Consider the following 20133-nt stretch of genomic DNA (forward strand, 5'->3'; position numbering starts at 1 on the left):
TTAAAAATATATGTTAAGAATAAGACTGGACACGGTGACACGTGATGGTATTTAGGTGTGTCCAGAGAAAAAATTTTTATTTTTTATTAAGACACGGTTGAATATAGCAGACACGCGTGTCTGTCAGTGAATATCGTGTCCAAAATGTGTCCAAACACCTGGACACAACATGTCGACACGTGAATTTTAAAATCTTACATGACACTGGACACGTATACATATAAAATATAAAGTATTTTTTAGATAAATTGTAATAATATTTTGATATTTTATTGATATTAAAATATAAATTAAAATTTTTAATGTCTTATTTTAATTTTATCAAGTATTTAAAATCTTTTTTGTTTTATAAATAATAATATATAATATATCTAAATTTATTTTAAAAATATATGTTAAGAATAAGACTGGACACAGTGACACGTGATGGTTTGATAGCTCGAATCTATACTACTCTCAAGTACCTATGCAACACTGTTTATACTTTGACCTTCCTCTCCATTCCAGGGACATATTGATGTACTGCTCTATGCATTTTTCTAATCTTTCATTTGCTTCAAACAGCAATTGCCAATATTTAGTTTTTCATTAAAAGCTTAGAAGTATGAAGGTTTAAGAAGTTACAACATGAGAAACATACACTATTCTGATGCTATAAACTATGAAGCTCACATTCTATAACCACTCTAACCTTTTAGGCTTGTAGAAAAAAAAAATATTACCACCATAAAAGGTTTAATTTGACACTAATGGAAGGAAACTCTTCTAGATTGAAGAGGTGATAAGGCAGGTGGTGAGCCTCCCTCACTGCTTTGAGAGTCTCCTCTCCATGCATCTTGTACCTGAGCTGCAAATTGCAAGTTCCACAACACATCTTCTATGGATGGCCTCTCTGCCGGTTCTTTAGCGAGGCACCGCACGCAGATCTCCATCATTGTCTTCAATGATTGATCCAGGCATTCCTTGCGAATTGCAGGATCGATGATGCTTCTTCGAGCTTCCTCGTCAGCCACTATGGTTGCTTGTAACTGCCGTATAAAAAAGATATAATTAACAGAAGCAGGTGCAAAAGGTTTACATTGAAATGCTATGGATAAAAAAATTGTTAATACCTTGCAATCTAACAATTACTTCAATAACTCATGACCATGCGAATATATCGTAGCTACAAGATTAAATATTTCTAAAAACCAAACCAAACTCATCCTTAAACGTTCCTTATTAAATAAAGAATGATGTACTTTTTGTTTATCAAATAAATATTAATTCTTTATTTATTATATTTTTTATTAATAATTTAAAGAATTTTGCTAGATAGACAATGGTTTTTGTGAATAATGTGAATAATGAGCTCTAAAATTGGTCCAATAAAGTAAAAACACACTACATCTCCAAATTACTCATCTAAATCTTAACATTAAGATAACCATCCGTACCTGAATTGAATATTCGATATATCCATTGTTCCCATTGTTTAATATTTTCATTGTTTACCTATATTTTTCTTAATTTAAATTTATAGTTTAAAAATTTAGGATTTAGCGTTTTTGGATTTAGAGTTTAAAGAGGACTGCATCTGAAACGCATTAGTATTCGCCCCAAAACCAAGTCTATATAAAAGTCATTTTCTATTGGATATAATAATAAGATCTTAAATATCTGCAAATTGGTACATTGAAAGAGAAATCAAAGACTGTGTACTGTTATTACCAGTTCCTTAAAAGCATCTGCATCCTTGCTTAATTTTATTGCCCTTCCAAGAATAAGTTCCAGTAGAATAACTCCAAGGTCATATATATCAGACTTATCTTCATGATTTACACTACAACACATCCAAAATCATTTAGGGTGAAAAAAAAAAGATAAAATAAAATTGCACAGATGTATTATGTTTTTCTATCCCTCACCTTTTTTTCATGCTAGAATTTTTCGATCCGCTAGAAGAACTTCCATGCTGAATCTGTGAATAAGTACAAACCAAAATATTTGATTTTAGAGGAAAATAAAAGAAAGCATGATTCATAATTATGCTCTTCTTACCTTTCCTATGTTAGATAACAAAGGCAGGTTATAACTGCAGATTTTCGCAACAAGATTCTGATCCAGTAGAACATCTTCAGCGTTGATATTGTTCGAATATACACCGGGGACAATCCCTGTATGCAAAAATTGAACTCCCTTTGCTATTCCGGTCACGGCTCCTAAGCGCTGGATCCAACTCATTGATTTCATTGTGTCACCATCTATGTAGAATATCAAGGTTGTATTACTAATTGCATTGCTTCCTTAGGTTCAATTTAAGAACTTCATTAATTCATCTGTGAAGATCCATTATTTATGTGAATTAATTACCAGATATCCAGCTTCTGAGTGTGCCATTCGGTATGTATTCAAAGACAAGAAATATTTTGCTGACACTTGAATCTTCTAGAGAACATTCAAAGCAGTGTCCAAGAGCACTGACTAGATGCCGGTGCCTAAGTTTCGATATCAACTCTATGTGGTGTGCGAAGTTCTGCGTGCTGTACCTCTTTTTCAGTTTTATGCATCTTATGGCGACGAGCAAATCGTTCTTCAGCTGACCTCTGTACATCTGAGACACAAAATAAGAACACATTATTTTAGAATGAAACAAACTACTTCATTCTCAATGGTGAGAAGTAGTTGAATCTTTCTGATCAAATAGTTTTCCTGATAAAGGCTGCATAGCATAACAACAAAAGATAACACACTAGAACTCCTTAGACTATATGTCATGAAAAATTGATCTGTTGAGTTATTTGAAAGATACAACATATTCATTCATTCATTCATTCTAGATAATGCTTCATTTGCTCTTTTGTGAAGAGATTCATCGCATAATCACTTTGTCATAACCTTACATTTTCATATAACAGCATTCAAAGTCAAAATATTTCATTGAAGTTGGCACTTGAAAGGAGCATACCTTGCCATAAGAATCTTCACTCACTAAAGAAGCCGTGTCGAAGTAGTTTGTAGCTGCCTCAATCTCTTCCAATGAAAAACTTCGATAACTTGGCAGGCCTACCGTGCCAAACTTCTTTGTTTGCGATATATATCCTTTAATCACAAGAGGAAAGAAAATGTTTGTCATCTATCTTTAATATGAAAACAGAGAGAGAAATGCATTCATAGAGAGGGAACTTTACTTGCTTCAGAGAGCAACTTAGAGGTGTATCCAGAAGCTGCATTTTCTGATATAAACCTTGTTGGAGGATTCTTCATTCTTCTTCTAGAATTTCCTCTTCTAACAAGAAAGAAAATCAACAAAGCAAGTGCTACTCCTGCAAGAGTTCCACCTACTATGCCAAGGGAGATAACTACCTTAGAAACTTTTTCTTTGTGCTTCTTTTTTATGTCAGGTAATATCCCAACGGCTAAAGCTTCCGTGTGGCAAAATGGCGCCGGCTGCTGAATCTGATTCCTTGTTTCTAAACAATTTCTAGCATATAGTATAGTCCTATTACTGGAATTCGAGATCAAGCATTTCGGTATGCTACCTGTCAAAAGATTCGAAGACAAATCCACCACATCAAGTTGAGTATTGCAAGACAGATTCTCAAAAAGCTTCCCTGTTAATCTGTTTCCAGAAATGTTCAGATAGGTAATGGAAGGAAGAGACAGCAATGATGGCTGGAATGGCCCCACGAATCTGTTTGATGAAATATCAAATTGTTCAAGCTGAAAATATGAGCTTAATCCAGCAGGGATTCCAGACCTGAAACTATTGTTCCTTAGGACTAAAGTAACCAATTTGTTACCAAGCCGAGGAAACTGCTGTCCAAAAGCATTATCATCCAGTTCCAACACCTGAAGATTTGTCAATTGGCTCAAATCAGGTACTAGCCCGAAAAAGTGGTTATGCGAAAGTGAAAGAATCCTCAAATTCTCCAAGCTACCAAGAGAATTTGGAAGCGATCCATTGAATACATTGTTCTTCAAACTTAACACTCTTAAGGTTGAAAGTGAGTCAAGCCAATTTGGAAGCCGGCCGGAAAACAAATTGTTATCAAGAATGAGTGTTTGGAGATTCGACAGCGATGAAACCTCTCGAGGCAGGGCACCATAAAGAAAATTGGAACTAACATTAACGATTTCCAACGACTGCAGCCGCGCAATCTTGTCAGGCAAGGAACCCCACAAACCCAGAGAGGCCAGTGTGAGGACCTTCAAACTTGGAAGCCTTGTCAAGGTTTTGACTAAGGAGTCCATTGAGAAATTCTTGGCAAGTGGTGAAGTTCTGTCACCAATTATATGAAGCTGTGTTATGTTTCCTTCATAGCATACAACAGTGAGAGAAGAAGAATTTGAATCTCCCTTGCAAAAATCTAAGTAATTATTGTTCCAATTGCTTGATTCAACAGGAAAGTTCAATATCTGTTGAATTCTTAAGAGGATCAGAGATTGCTGTGATTGCCGTTGCTCGGATTGATAGATGGAAAGTAAAATTGTAATCACAACCAGAAACACTGAAGGATGATGAGTTCTATTTGCCATTATACAATTATGCAGAACCAAGTTCAATGTTCAGTGTTCGTTCTTTTAAGCAATATCTCAAACAGAATCCCTGCAATTAAATTGTCAAATTTGACATGAAAACGTTGGTAAGACTAAAGAGGATATTGCATTAAACTAACCATGCATGAGAATTCAGGGAGTTAAGTGAACTCAAAATTGGAGTGAATACATAGTCCTAATTCGTCAAGGTTGATGATGTCTTAGAAATTCATCATTCAAGTACAATCAATAAAAAAAATTGAAGGAAAAGAAAAAACAAACAAACAAACAAACAAAGAATAAGGGCCAAACACCTAAGTAAACTTGAGCTGTTAACTCAATGATTTGAATGAATAAACAAATGAATATTGTAAATTTTATCATTGTCCCTTTTTTATGCTTCAAATAAAACCAAGCAAATCTGATTATTTAGTTTCAGATATATATCCATCACAAAACATCAAAAATCCATACCCAATTTTTTTTTTTCAAAGTTTACATTAAATCAGAAAAAAAAAAAAACAGAGGGAAGAAAACAAAAAAAACTTAATACCTTTATGAATTAGAGGCCACCAAATAGAGCAAAATCCAAAACTTTCTGAACCATACATTCAGTTTTATCACTGAAGCAAATAAAACCACTGTTCCCAGGTGTCAGTTTTTCACTTTTTTCTGTCCAGAGGTACAAGAAGAAGAAGAAGGAAAATGAAATAACCAAGAGTCGAAAGCTCATACACTGTTCTCTTTCACAAGTTGAAACTCCATCATTCTCACTCACACATGAACTGACACATATTTGATATTTCCTCCATTGTCTAACTTCTTTTCTTCTTTTAAAAATGCTTTTCCACCTTCTAATTCTATTCTTTTCTTCTCATTTTTTTTTAAATTTTATTTTTGTGTATGAAAGAAATGGCTAAAGGGTGTAGCCATAGCCTAGCTTCAGAAGGAAAAGGGTAAAAGAAAGATTCTTGCAGAGTAGGGAACTCTTTATTCTTCTCTTCATCGTTGTTATATTAATTAATTATTAATAAATGATACCTTTTTACATCATCAACATGTGGTGTCCAACTTATTAGATTTAGCTGAGGGATCAAGTTTTAATTTGTACTTTTTACTCATAAATTTCAGTGGACATTTATGTCAAAGGTTTTATTAACGTAAGCTTTCACTTTCATGGGAATGTTATAGGCATTTCCTTTCTCTCACTGCTCACTACAACTTTATGTATGGATAGCCATCATGCACATATTATTTGTTTATTGAGAAATCATTTAATATTCTTAGAACATCAAATGTATTATACTCATAATTATTTGTGTGATATTTCATGACGCTTCAATTATTAAATAGAATATAAACTCCAACTTAAATAGAGTGTATGGTTTAACCAATCGTATATTAATATGCAGGATACATTAACCTAAAATATTATTATAATCATATTCAGCAAACATTTCACTAAACAGAGGAAAAGATATTAAGATGGATTATTTGTAATGACTTTTATGTTATATAAAAATTAATATGTGCTGTTTTACTATTATCACTTCGTATAATAATGAACAAAAATATTATGTCTAAACAACAAATCGGATATTAAATTACTTATATATTATGTATAAATAAATATGTTGTTTAACTTATTTTTATTATATATTTTATATATTAATTTCTATTTTATATTAATAATTAATTTAATAATGATTTTTTTTGTATACCTAACATAATTAAATAATAAAAGTACAATACATAAAACGAATCGCAAAATAAATCTAATTTGTTGTGTATGTTGGATATTACTTTTGGCGTCATTCTTTTTCTCTCTCGCCACCAAGAGGCAACTGTAGTATTTACTATTTAGTATTTTAGTTGAACTTTCATTCATTGATTTCATGTGTGCAGAAACGGTTGAGGAAAAAACTCAAAAGGGGTTCTCCATTATTACTTATTTACTTGGTTTCTTCTCCTCAACTGAGTCTGAAAAGTTGAGACATCCACATCAGAAAACAATGCTGCCTCTTAAAGGCAATTATCGAAACCGACACATAATGATTTTATGTTGAATTTTCTTACCATATACTAGCTAAAATAATATGCCCTGGTTAAAAGACTGGTGTTGCATCTTCTTTTTTTTTTTTTTTTGGTTGAGTGTAAATTAAGCACGAATAAAGATTTTTCAATCATTGATTCAAGGAAATCTAAGAATTAAACTGAATTTTTAGTGAAGCACATGATTAAGATATCAACTAAAAATTCGATCGGTAAACCCCTGTCTAATAATAAGTTAGAATAATGTTTATTGATTTCCTTATCTTTGAACAAATTTACATTTAATTTCCATTTGGATCGATTCATTACTATATCTTCAAGTTTTTTTCCATAACGTTTTTTATATTTAATTTTTTCAATAATAATTTAGGTTTTTCCGTTAATACTTAGTTGTTTCATGTAATTATCAAAACGCACATTTAAAAAAAAGTCCCAAATTTATTTTTTTAAAAAAAAATAGAGAAATGTATAAAGTATATATTAAATAAATTACTCTCCAGCTCAAACCAGTGAAATAGAATAATTCACGTTAAATAAAATTTGCTGATTTGATCAATTCTGTCCAACATGTTTCAAAATTAACTATCAATATATTTAGCTGAAGCTTTTATTTTTAGTTGCTCAATTTTATTCATTCTTTTAGAGAGAATTATGTGACAATATAATGAGATTAGCTAATATGAGAACCATAATGTTAGGAAGATAAAAAAAATTCGTTAAAAATTTATATTATTTAGTATTTATTAATTATTATAATAATTAATAAATATTAAATAAGGTAAATTTTGATTTTTTTGGTTAATTTTTTTTAACAAATATTTTCAATATGAAAAATAAAGAGGTTTTATGTTAGAGAGACAGATGAGTGCACAAATATAATTAAAATTATAATTAATCTTTATATTCAAATTATTTAACCAACCAAGTCCAACAAAGTAACTTTGACTTAATTCACCTTCACGCACTAGTATCTTTAACAAACTTTTGGCTTAACACGTAAATATATATAACTTCATTTTTCATGTGGATTTCTATTTTTTTTTAAATTCTCTCTGTGTTTTCTGCGTTCTCTACGTTTTTTTACATCTCTGCACGCTCTATGTTTTCTTCTATCTCTGCGTTCTCTGCATTTCTCTTCCTTCTCTATATTCTCTTCGTTCTCTGCGTTTTCTTCGTTCAAGATCAATGCTTTTTTATCTGATTTAAAAATTTGGATCAAAGCTTTTGAAATCAACCTGTAAAGTTAGCTTTGAATAAATATTTTGTAAGATTCCCGATTTTTAGAAATTAGATTATGATATTTACTTATGATTTTAAAGAAAAAATTAATTTGATTATCTCTAATTTCTATTGAATTAGTATTTAGTTAAAAATAAATTTATAAATTGATAATAAAATAGTATTTTAAAGATAATTATTTTTGTATTTAATTTAGTTCTAAATTATTATTCTACCCTTTTATTTTTATTAAAATTATTACACTACCTTAGTCCTAAAATCCCAAAATAAACCCTAATTTCTACCACAAACCCTAACCCTAACAATACACTCACACCCTCATTCCCACTCACAGAAGCAGCTGCCACCCCCTCACCATACACAACCTTACACGGAAAGAAAGAAGAAAGAAAAGAGAGGGAGAGATCGAGAGAGTGAGGGAACGGAGAAGAGAAAGAAGAAGAAAAGGAAGAAGGAGACCGCGCCTACGGCACTGGACTTTACCGTCGCCGAGAGGAGAAGACGTGCGAGAGAGAGGAGATGTTGAGAGAGAGCTGCGCGAGGAAGAGGAGCTGAGCCCAGTCGTTGCCACCGCTGTCGCTAGTGGAAGCTATTGCCATTGGAAAGCAGAACCCCGAGAGAGAGAGAGAGAGAGAGAGAGAGAGAGAGAGAGAGAGAGAGAGAGAGAGAGAGAGAGAGAGAGAGAGAGAGAGAGAGAGAGCCTCTACTTCGCGCCATCGTGCCTACATTACTGCCGACCCGCCATTGCTGCTGCTGGGTTGTCATCATCGTCGCCTTCGGCTCTTCTCGCCGCCGTTGGGTTCGTTGCAGTCGCAAATGGAGGAGCCATTCACCATCGTCGCGTTCCGTCACTGCTGCTGTCGTTGCTGCCGTCTGGGTGGTCACCAGCAATAGCCGCCACTACTGGAGCTCACTAGAATTCGGTTGGAGCTGTAGCTACTCTATTCTTGGTTTTTTCTTGGTACAATAAGTTGTTTTGCACCGAAAGCTATTTTAGTCGTTGTTTTGTTATATACTGTTAAGGTTTTTGTTGCGTCAATGTCTTAGGGTTGAGTTTTGATTCTTGCATACTGTTAGGGGTTTTTTTTGCAATTTTGTGAACTTAGATTCATTCAGATTAACAGAATTTTAATACAGTACTGATAGGTTCATAGAAGTTTAATCTTGCAAAGAAATTTTACGAAAAATTTGGATTAAATATTTACAAAGATACAAAGTATGTATTTGTTAACGCAAAACTGTACACATAATTCAAAACAACATTGAAGAGACATTGTTAACATTTTATATTATACAATCTATTGACTTTCTATATCCTCTAATGTAAATCTACAGGAAGGACTTCCTATATTTTGGTCCTTCTTTTTTTGTGGTGTTCCTCTCAACAACTTTTTTTATTATCATTTTTTTTAGAGAATAAAACATTAGGTTAATAGGTAACAACAACACCAAGTGTACTTCAATTCAGATAAAATATACCGAAATACAAACTAAATACACCGCTATTATTTCTTAATTGCATCATAGAATGTCAGTTCAAAAAGATATGTAACTCAATCAAACGTGCACAAAATGACACCAGAAGCACTAGAATAAATTTCTATGGGCTAGTTACAATAAATTCATGAACAAAAATCTCTCAAAAATAGATAAAAACACATTCAAATCACTCAAACATGCAAAAAAAAAAAAAGCAAAAAAAAAAAAATCAAAAGCACTACAGCAACATTCTATTGCCTAGTTATAATAAAAAGAGGACAACAACACCAAGTACACTTCAATTCACATGAAATAAACCGAAATTCTTCATCCTCCTCTTCTTCTTCATTATCATCATATTCTTCTTCTTCGTTATCATCTTTTTCTTTTCTTGTCTCACATTCTTATAATTCTTCTTGTTTTACCCTCTTAACAAGAATAAAAACAAGAAAAAAAATCAAACAAAGATAAAAAGACAGACATAATGCTACAAAAAATCTCTAGAAAGATGATGAGGAAAAGAAAAGAAAAAATGCAGCAACTGCATGCAGAGAAGAAGAAGGAATGCAAAGAAGAAGAAAAAACGCGAATTGTAAAAGAAGCGCATGATGCCGCTGGGAGTTAGAGTGTGTCTACACACTCTCCCTAATGAAACTGGCTTTTGTTAGGTTTAAACCAACTTGGTTGCCAAAAAAATTTGGATATGTAGTGAGACTACTAAAATTATATAATTTTATGGGGTTTTTTCTCCTCTGATAAGATGCAAGCAACAGTGGCATTATATAATTAATAATGGAGTAAATGGTTAAATTAGTCTTTAAAAGATTACTTGTTCGCTAAATTGATCCCCAAAAGATTTTTGTAATCAAATTCGTCTTTTATGTTGCGTTTGTTTCTGAGAATAAGGCAAGATAAGATACAAAATTTGTGTTCTTATATTTTATTTAGTGATAAACTAGAACAAATTATGAAAATCTAATTTATTCTCATTTTTTTAATTCAAAATATTTGAGAAAAAATATATTAATAAAAAATATAATTATGAAAAATTAACAAGAATAATGAAAGAAAAATAAAAAAATAAGTTGTGTTTCTTGTTAGTGTCTCTGTGTCCTTTCAGTTAGAATGGACACAAAATATACTAATTCAGTGTCTTTGGACACAATGTCTCTGTCCATATCTCATCTGTCAAATACAATTTTATATATTTGTGTCCCTGTCTCAGCGTCCTGTCTCCTGTAAAGAAATGCAGCCTTAAAGATTTTAAATCAGTGATGTTAGTCTTTCTGTCAGTTCCATTACTAACGGCGTAAGAGTTTGTTGATATGGTATGTTAAGTAACATCATAACACATATACATCTAGTAGTTCTAATTGACTATTAACATTATTAATTTATGAAATTAGATCAAATCAAAACCTAATTGAGAAGATTTGGGGAGAACTTGAGACATTAAAATCTTTAAATTTGGTGTTGATTTGATCTAATTTTATAAATTTATTATGTTAATAGTCAATTAATAAGACTCCTAAATGTATGTTGTAGTATCATTTAACGTGTCATAATAACAAATTTTAACACTATTAACAAAAAAATGACGGAAAAACTAACACGACTCATTTAAAATTTTTAAATAATAAATTTAATTAAAACTTCTTTTTTAAAAATTCAATTTAAAAAACAAATGATATTTAAGAACTAATTTAATCATTTACTCTTTAACAATGATATGTACATAATCAATGATATGGACCCAGTCAGTTCATTGAAACGACCGATTGCTCATTGCTATTATAAGTCAATTTACAATTAATACCCACAAACAGTTATAAGTAATTTACATTCATAATTTACTACTATTTTTCCATAAATAAAAAAAAAAAAATACAAAATTACAAAGTCCCTTACAATAAATGTAGTTACATTTTTATTCTGTATTTTTACATATAAACCGTAATTCAAATCTATGAATTTGAATAAAAGTATAAATCGTGGTTGTTAATAATGAATTTGGTACATAAATTTTGTGAATAAATCGTGAAACAAATTAAAACTACAATCTATGGTTATTGTGTTAAATTATGGATAAAAAATATGTTTTATGAACTGTCAAGTAGTGAGAATAAATTATGGTTCTAATTCACAATTTATAAATTATCAAATAATAAGAATATTCATAAATTGTGACTTTTATCTATCTACGATTTACACGAATTTTATATACTAAATTTATGGTTACCTTTTTCTAATTCGTGGATTCGAAGCATGATTTAATTTATATATAGAAAAATAGGATATGGATGTAACTAAATTTAGTTTAGGAGATCTTAATTTGTAAGTTTGTATTTTTTTTATTTCATTTATAAAAAATTCTAATTTACTATTTGTTTTATTAATTAAATTAATGACCTTGCATTGGTATCATTTTTCGTCACGGAAGAAAAAGTGTTACTAATGCATAACTTGAATTGCAATCAAAGTGGGTATATATGTCCCCCTCGTAAGTGTAATTATGAACTAAAATGAATATGGTCTTCAACCTAATGATATTGGAATTATTATCTATATAAAATGATTCCCAATTATTCAATCAATTTGTTGCGCATAAGACATACAAAGACTTCATGCAAGTAATTATGATGAGTTACTACCGCCTTCTCTCAATGTTGGTCATTTATTTAAAAAAATTGTATATGAACTCTGACAAACATATATCATTGAAAAGGAAATTGAGATTATGACCTTAGTGGATTATTCCGTCTTATATTCTGTAATTATTATTGCATATGTTAATACATGGAGAAACCGGCATTCATTATATGATAGAAATTCAGGTGCAGTCAACTTCACGTAAAGTTGATATTTGAGTGCTGTTAGATGATTTAACTAATTTGACTATATTTTTATCTAACAATTCTCAAATATCAACTTCATGTGCAGTCGTCTTCACCTGAGTTTTCACCAGGTTTTCACCTAATTATACATATGTACCAAAGCTGGCATTGTTCCATAAAAATATATTATGATGCATGGTATCATTATTTAGGTACTTTGACTTGCGGTCAATAATGAAGTACCAAAGTGGCATTGGATCCATATATACAACCAAAATTTCATGTGAGGAATAAATAAATAATCTGATATTAGCTAAACCAAATAATGCAATAGTAGATTGGTAATACATTCAATTATCAAAAATACTTTTAATTTTATTTGAATAAAAAAATTTAATTATTTTAATTTATTTATTAAGTATATTTTAATAAAAATTAAAACTAATAATTATAAATGTTTTTACACATAAATTTAATGATTATAATAAATACATTACTTATATATTTTTTATTAGATACATTTAATCTTAACAATTTAAATTAATCTAATAGTTATAAATATATTCTCACATTCTTCTATAAAAATTTTATTTTCATAAGATACATATATATATATATATATATATATATATATATATATATATATATATTAGTAATTTGCTTGATCGTAAAGCATGACCGATGCATTCGGAGTTTAAAGAAACAAGGTGCTTCGGTCATTTTCAAATTGGAGATACCACTTGCATTATACTTGGAATCTATGAATTTTTTTCTCTCTTTCTTTTGGGAGATGGTGCGGAAGAGGACTTGTAGTAATAGAAAAATTATTATTAAAAAATATAAAGAGCGGACGATTTCATTATATGAACGACTTATATAAGAGTCTTAAATCTAAAGACTTATATAAGATAGTATTAAAACTAAGATTCGGTTTGAAAATAGAATCATATTTAGATGTAGAGATAAGAATAAATTTATAAATTTGTTTAGTCAAAATTCTTATATTCTGTAAAATTCGAGACAAAGATAATTTTTACATGTAAAAAATAATTTTTATTTCAAAATTATTATCGATAAATTTTTTATAATTGAATTATATTATTTATATTTTTTAATAGATCTACAAGCTACCTTTATTTATTATCACTCCAAATTTTTATACCATTGTTATTATTATAGCTACCATGCACTACCGGCGTTACAGCCAAAACCACTACCACAAATGTTACTTTCTTCTTCGCTCCATCACCAAAATCTAGATCTCAAATAACAAAGAAAAAAGAGCGAAAATCACTACATTTTTCCTCTATCACATAGATTTGGTTCGTTTCAACACTCGTCACCATCATTTGGTCTTTGTTGTCATCTTTGTCTTTTTTTTCATTACATTTTTATATTCTTCCTCCAACCGTCTCATTCTTAGGAATCGGAAAAAAATTCAAACCTGCAGAACTACCCACGACGAGGAGCAAAATAAAAATTCGCAAATTTTTCATGGGAATAGGGACCCGTCCCACGAATAAACTGGGATGGAGGTGGAGGTTGAGGTATCCACCTCATAGAGACCCGCTAAATTTCCGCTAGAGTGAAATTACTTGAATGTCCTTTATATATAAAGATGTAAAAATTAAATCATAATTTTAAACCATCCCTATCTTAGACGGCACAACTCTCTCTCTCTCTCTCTCTCTCTCTCTCTCTCTCTCTCTCTCTCTCTCTCTCTCTCTCTCTCTCCAAGACTCTAACCATACCATTTCCATCCTTTCTCCTTCGCCATCCTTTCCATTTCTAAAGTTTGAATGTCTCCCGTGCAAGTTTTGCCATCGCTGACTCCATCTACACCATTGCCATCCTTTCCTTTCGTTGTGGAAGGTCTCCTGTCGTCGTTGAGCCTCTCCTGTGGCCGTCATCAAAGCTCTCTCATCTCCCTCGCATCGTTGAACCTGTTCTCGCTAAGGCCTTCCAGGTTCATCTTCCTCTTCTTCTAAAACTGTTACTACACCCTGTGTTGTTATTGTATTGTTGTTAATGTGAAAACTTCACTTTCGGAGTGTTGTTGGTATGTAGGGTTAATGTTGAAATTTCACTTTTGAAAGTTGTTATTATGTTGTTATTAATAGATCTTATAATTTTATTAATGATGATTGAGTTAGCTGTTTTTCTATATATAAACTATTTTGTTTTATTTCGTTTCTTATTATGTCTAACCATGAGAATATTGATGCCCCAAAACCTTCACTATTCACAAGTGAAGGTGAAACACAAGGTGCAGTGGCAGCGCTGCCGCTGCCAATAATGGTTGAGTCTCAACATGAAACTAATATGTTATGTTATTATGTTAAAAAAAATTATTTTGTTTTATTTTAATTTGTATGTTGTTGATTTAATGTTTATGTTATTTTATTGAATATGTTTGAATTAGGTTTATTTTGATACATTTTAGTTGAATTTTATGGAATTTTGTGATTGTATTTTTATTTTAAGTTTAATTTCTACGGATACCCACAAGGATAGGACTTGGATGGGGGACAATTTACTAAACAGAGACGGGGCGAGGGTCCCTACCCCTATGATACTTATTTCCATCCCTACTCATTCTCGATCTTAATCTCTTTGGACATCTTCCTTTGCACTATTGTCACTGCCACCTCTGCCATGGTTATTCCACCGCTATTGTCACCTTTGCTTTGGCACTCTTGCCACTCTCCCTCCCATTGTAGCCCTCTCTTTCCCTTCCTTTGCCGTCCCTTTCTTTTCTTAATCTGTTTGGTTTATCTTTCTATTTTTTTTATTGATTTCTATTGATAACGTAAATGTTATTATTGTTACTGATTGAAAATTTTGGTTTGAGTTTATGATTTTGAATGAAGAATAGTGGTAGAAGAAGGTAGTGTTATGGTAATTTGGTGTTGTTGATAAAAAAGAAGATAAGGGCAAAAATGATTTTTTTCAAATTTTTTTGTCTTTGTATCTTAATTTTTGCTAAACAAGATATGGAGATAATTTTTTTTATGTTTATGTCTCTAGTTTTTGGTCTTGTATTTTCATCTTCATATTTTCATTCTGAGATGAAATCCAAATAGAGTCTGTAAAAATTCAGATAAATAATAAACAATTAATTAATAAATTAAAAGTGAGAAAAAAGAGTTGAAAATTTTAAAATTTGTAATTTGAGAATTTACGGGTGAAAATTTAACTTAGAAAATTAATTTGAGTGCAAAAATATAAATAATTGAAAAAAATACATATTAGTGTTGAGGTTTACTGTACCGGCTTAAATCTATTCGGTACTGCGTATAAAAAAACTAAAACTGTAAAAATAATAAGAAAAATATTTAGAATAAAAACCCGAATACTTATATTAAAGATTTTGGTCCTAGGTGCGGCCAATGGGCTAAAATTACGACAGGCCCATAACACCCAAATCACTCTCATTTTTCACAAAGAGAGGGAGAGAGCCACGAGCTCGGGAAGAGAGCAGAGGAGAGGAGCAATGTCCTAACACTATTCACATCAATACTTTAAATCCACATATCTTACAAATCGTAGCTCTGATTGAAGACCCGTTTGTGGCCACGCGACCACCTTGTCATCCTCTTCGATTATATACCATTTTTGTGGTGAGTATTTGCGAGAACCTTTACCCATTTCTTTATTTTCTATCAAATTTGTGTCTTGGTATATGTTGGGTTGAAACATTGTGATTTTGATACTTTAGGAGAAGTTCAAGCATAATCTCTAGTGGGATTTTGACCCAAAATTAAGTGGTACAAGGTAAGGAAACTCAATCCCTCCATTATTTCTAATTGAGTGAAAATCCTAGTGTGAATGTTTGAATAATTGATGTAATTAGATTATGTGGAGTAGCTTGGATTGCTTGATTGACTTTGTGCGAGTTGGACGCCTGGGTTGATTTTTGAACACTTGGCGGAGGCTTGGTTGCGTTGATTGAGGCTTGGGTGTGATTGGAGGATAGATCCAAAAGTTGGACACCGCCGTCAACTAAGGTACGGGATTTGGTTTCGGGTGAACACTGTGTAAGGTTATGTGAAAATCTAGGTTAAATGCCCCTATGATAGTGTTGAATGATAGATATTGTGATAATGTTGGTTTAGTGTAATTTTGTAGTGGTTGATGATTGAATTTGGATGAAAATTGTGGTTTGATTGCCTATTATGGCTATTGATATGAAAATTTAGGTCAGAGACCGTGATTGGATGAGATGCACCTATTTGGTAAGTTATAAGCCTCAATTGAGGTATTGAAAAAGTTAAATTGATATGTTGTGATTGTGATTGTGAATAAATAATTATGATGAGCTATGAAATTGAGTTGAATGTTGGTTGAATGTGTGACTGTTGAGTGAAATTATCATTGTTTGGTTATGAAAAATTGAGTATGATGTGTGGTTGAATTGATAGTTGATGGTTGATATGATGATTTGGGTCGGAGGCCGAGCTTGAAGGCGTTTTGGTAAGCTGAAGAAAATGGTTGAGCAAAATTTATGGCCGGAGGCCTTGAATGAGTAGATTACTTGTTTGAATGATTGTTGAATTGTTGGGATATGTTGTAATGTTGAATTATTACTAATAGAGTTGCGAATTGAATAGTTGATTGATGAGGGTGTGGTGGTATTAACGAGGATAATGATTAAAATTGGTTGTAATGAATATTGAAATTGGTTGATTGGACCTTGAATGTCTAGGATGTGACTGGGAGTTGATGATTGAGTAAAAAGAGTTCCTAGGATTGGTTTAAGTTGGTTTTGAAAGAGGCAAATTTGAGAAATTGTAAGATTGACACTAATGCAGAATTTTGACAAAAATTGATTTTTGACCAACTTCGACGAGCTATAACTTGGGGCTCAAAGCTTGAAATTAAATGAACCTTATCCTGAATTAAAGCTAGTGATGAGTAATTTAGAACCGTTGAAGAAAGGAGGAAAAAGAAATTTTGTAGCAAAAGTTATGTAAGTTTGAAAATGGTTGTTAAAAACTGAAATTTCAGATTCTGCAGAATATCAGAAAAACTGGCTGGTATTCACGGGCACAGAGGCATGCATGTGCATGAGACAGAGGCTTATTTTGAGCCTGTGCGTATGCACAGAGTGGCGCATACGCACAATAAGAGAATTTTGCACGCTTGTGCGTGCGCACAGGAGTGTGTGTACGCACACACCCTGTTTTCTTGAAAAATTCTGTTTTTAAATGTTTAGCCTTTTTGGCAAGCTTGTAACTCCCTGCAACCCCTATATAATATCCGATAACTAATTTTTAAGCTCTAAAATGAGTGTGGATAAATCCAATTAATTGAATTGATTAATTCCTAGATAAACACTGAGTTAACCGGAGGAAATAGTTACGGGGATTGATGTTCGTCCCGCATGCGGTGAGGACGGTAGTTTCATCCCGCTCATAGAATAATGAGGTTGATTAGTTAATGAATGAATGGGGTTATATTAGGTCATATCTTCCGATACTGGATGGAATTATGAATTGGTTTTAAATGTGATATTGATTTCTTGTCTGACAAGGACGGTGATATCATCCCACTTGCTCAGTACGTAAATTACTATGTGGGGATGGTAGTTTCGTCCCGCCCACGGTGAGGATGGTGACAATGTCCTGCTCACGAAAGAACGAAATTGATAAATTGATAAAAAAAATTGGAGTTATTGAATCTAATAACTTATGAAATTGATAAAAGTCAATGATTATAACTGATTGTGGTATGAATGACTGAATTGACAAGGATGCTGGCGTTGTCCCGCTTGCGTGGCAAGGTTGTGGGTTCCGTTCCGGTTGTGTATTGGTTTAATACATGTCCCGGGAAAGGTCGGTGATTTTTATCCCGCTTGTTCGTGATTCCGTGTAACACCTTTACTACCAGAATGTTACACTTCTAGCTGCGCCACTCTGATAGTGAGGAGTATTACGACGACTTCTATATACTTAATAATAAAATACGAGCTTTGTGAAACTCGAGGCCGTATAAACTATTATTTTAAAAACCAAAATAACTAAGTTCTTTAGACAATAACATACAAACATAACTATCATGACTCCTAACCCTCTTTACAAGATACAATATTAAAGGCGAGGGAAAAAATAAATAATAACTAAACTAATATAACAATATCGTGTAAGCAAAATGCAATTAGACTCTTCATAAGCTTCTTCATCCGATTCCTGAAAAGATAAAGCTACAGGGGGTGAGAACATAACCACTTGGTTTTACCACAGATTTTCAAAATTTCCATAAGAAGATATTTAGAAAAGAAAACTATTTTCAAGCACATTGATCATCACTTTTCTTATGAATCTTTTGAAAACCGACGGTTTAACATCCAAAAATCCAAAATATTTTTAAAAGAAATTAGTTAATTACTCAAAGTCCAAAACCTTTCTTTTCTTATAAGAAAATCTTAAAAATTTTCTAGACTGTATGAATGACCAACCTGTTCCAGACATAGGTTCATTAAATCTAGGCTGAACCAGCTTGATTTTTCATACTAAAATAAACCTCCATCAGAAACCAATCACGGCCTTTAGCCCATCACATAATCATTCAACACTATTATCAACTCATCACCAATACTCAATCTCAAAATTATCATATCAGAAATAACCCTCAGTCCTCCACCTGCTAGAGGGATCTCTTAAAAATAAACACAGGCAAAATAGACAAGAAAAGTACAGGTATAGATAGCAGTTACAATAAATAGCTCAAATAGAAGTTAATAACAGTTAAGCAATTAGGCAAATCAAAACAAATTGAAAATCAAACAAAGCATACAAATGCATATGTCTGTCCTATGGCTGTTGATATTATCTGTCGGTTATACAACCAAACCTGACATGTCCGGTAGCGAACCCTGGATAGAACACCGCAACATGGAATAAGTATTACTCGTCTACCCATGCTGGTGTTTCACCCAACCCAAAGTAGGCATTACTCATCTACTCAAGTAGGAGCCTTAAACCATAACTCGGATAGGGATTACTCATCTATCTTCGGGCCATGACTCGGATAGAAATTCCTCGTCTATCCTCGGATAGGAATTACTCGTCTACCCTCAAAATCGCATCTCGGATAGGGATTACTCATCTATTCTCAAAGTTATAATTCGGATAGGGATTACTCATCTATTCCCAAACCATTATCATTCTCATAGCCAATATTTTAATCTTTCTTATCTTATATCTCATTTTCAATATCATTCAATTCATTCAAAAATCATACTTTAAAATCAATCTTCAACATCCTTCATTCAAATTCAATCATCATCATTTCTCATCACACCTCCCATTCCATTTATCAATAATTCAAACTCAAAATATAATTCATTCTTTTCTAAGTAAATCAAACTCAAACCGTAATCCTTTTCTTTATAATTCAAAATTAAATCATATAATCCTTAAATCCAAATCTTTCTAGATAACCATTTCAAACGAAGCCTATAATTTTTTGTAAAAATTTTGGCAACATCTCCTCTAAAACTTGGACTTTGCCACTCTTACGGGTTCCATCAAAACCACATTTTTCAAACCATTCTCAACTCTTTTCAATATCAAACAATTATCAAATATCAAATCCTTTTCAATTTTTAAAACAGTTTCAATATCAAATCAGGTTTAATATCAAACCACTTCAAATTTCAACCATTTTCAGTATAAATTCATTTTTGAATATCAATTCAACTCCAAAACGAAGCAAACCACTTTTCATAATACTCAATTGAATCAACTTTCTAAATTCATTTTTATCAACAACTACATACTACTCAAGCAACTAATAATTCCATCAAGCAAACAATCACATTTATGAGACTCGCATAATCACAGAAATATGTTTTTCACATCAAATCTATTTATAACAATTTCGTAATAGAAAATAAGTTTTAAGAAAAACGCTACCTCAACTCGTCAAAACTCACAAAACCAAACGTGTTAAAACCCCCTTTTCTCTCAGCCCGTAACAGCTGCACCCGCAATTACAGCTCTATACCACT

General features: G+C 31.9%; 1 protein-coding gene across 1 annotated transcript; it reads right to left on the reverse strand.

Moving 5' to 3' along the window:
- Window positions 1-550: 550 nt before the first annotated feature.
- On the reverse strand, window positions 551-5640 carry LOC112754786 (probable inactive leucine-rich repeat receptor-like protein kinase At3g03770). The gene is made up of 8 exons (XM_072221008.1): window positions 5072-5640; window positions 3171-4588; window positions 2948-3081; window positions 2353-2593; window positions 2041-2243; window positions 1908-1960; window positions 1711-1822; window positions 551-1028 (listed from the first exon to the last, which is right to left on the reverse strand). The coding sequence occupies exons 2-8, from the start codon at window positions 4516-4518 to the stop codon at window positions 747-749; spliced, it is 2373 nt and encodes a 790-aa protein (XP_072077109.1). The 5' UTR covers window positions 4519-4588; window positions 5072-5640; the 3' UTR covers window positions 551-746.
- Between the last annotated feature and the right edge of the window lie 14493 nt (window positions 5641-20133).

Source organism: Arachis hypogaea, chromosome 16, assembly GCF_003086295.3.
Source record: "Arachis hypogaea cultivar Tifrunner chromosome 16, arahy.Tifrunner.gnm2.J5K5, whole genome shotgun sequence".
Lineage (NCBI taxonomy): Eukaryota > Viridiplantae > Streptophyta > Magnoliopsida > Fabales > Fabaceae > Arachis > Arachis hypogaea.

Excerpts from the sequence above, each read along its gene's own strand:
- LOC112754786 (XM_072221008.1), bottom strand. The coding sequence starts at position 4,518 with ATGGCAAATAGAACTCATCATCCTTCAGTGTTTCTGGTTGTGATTACA. Across the intron at positions 2,594-2,947 it reads GTGAAGATTCTTATGGCAAG|ATGTACAGAGGTCAGCTGAA; the intron begins GTATGCTCCTTT and ends TTTGTGTCTCAG. Across the intron at positions 1,029-1,710 it reads CAGATGCTTTTAAGGAACTG|TTACAAGCAACCATAGTGGC; the intron begins GTAATAACAGTA and ends TTTATACGGCAG.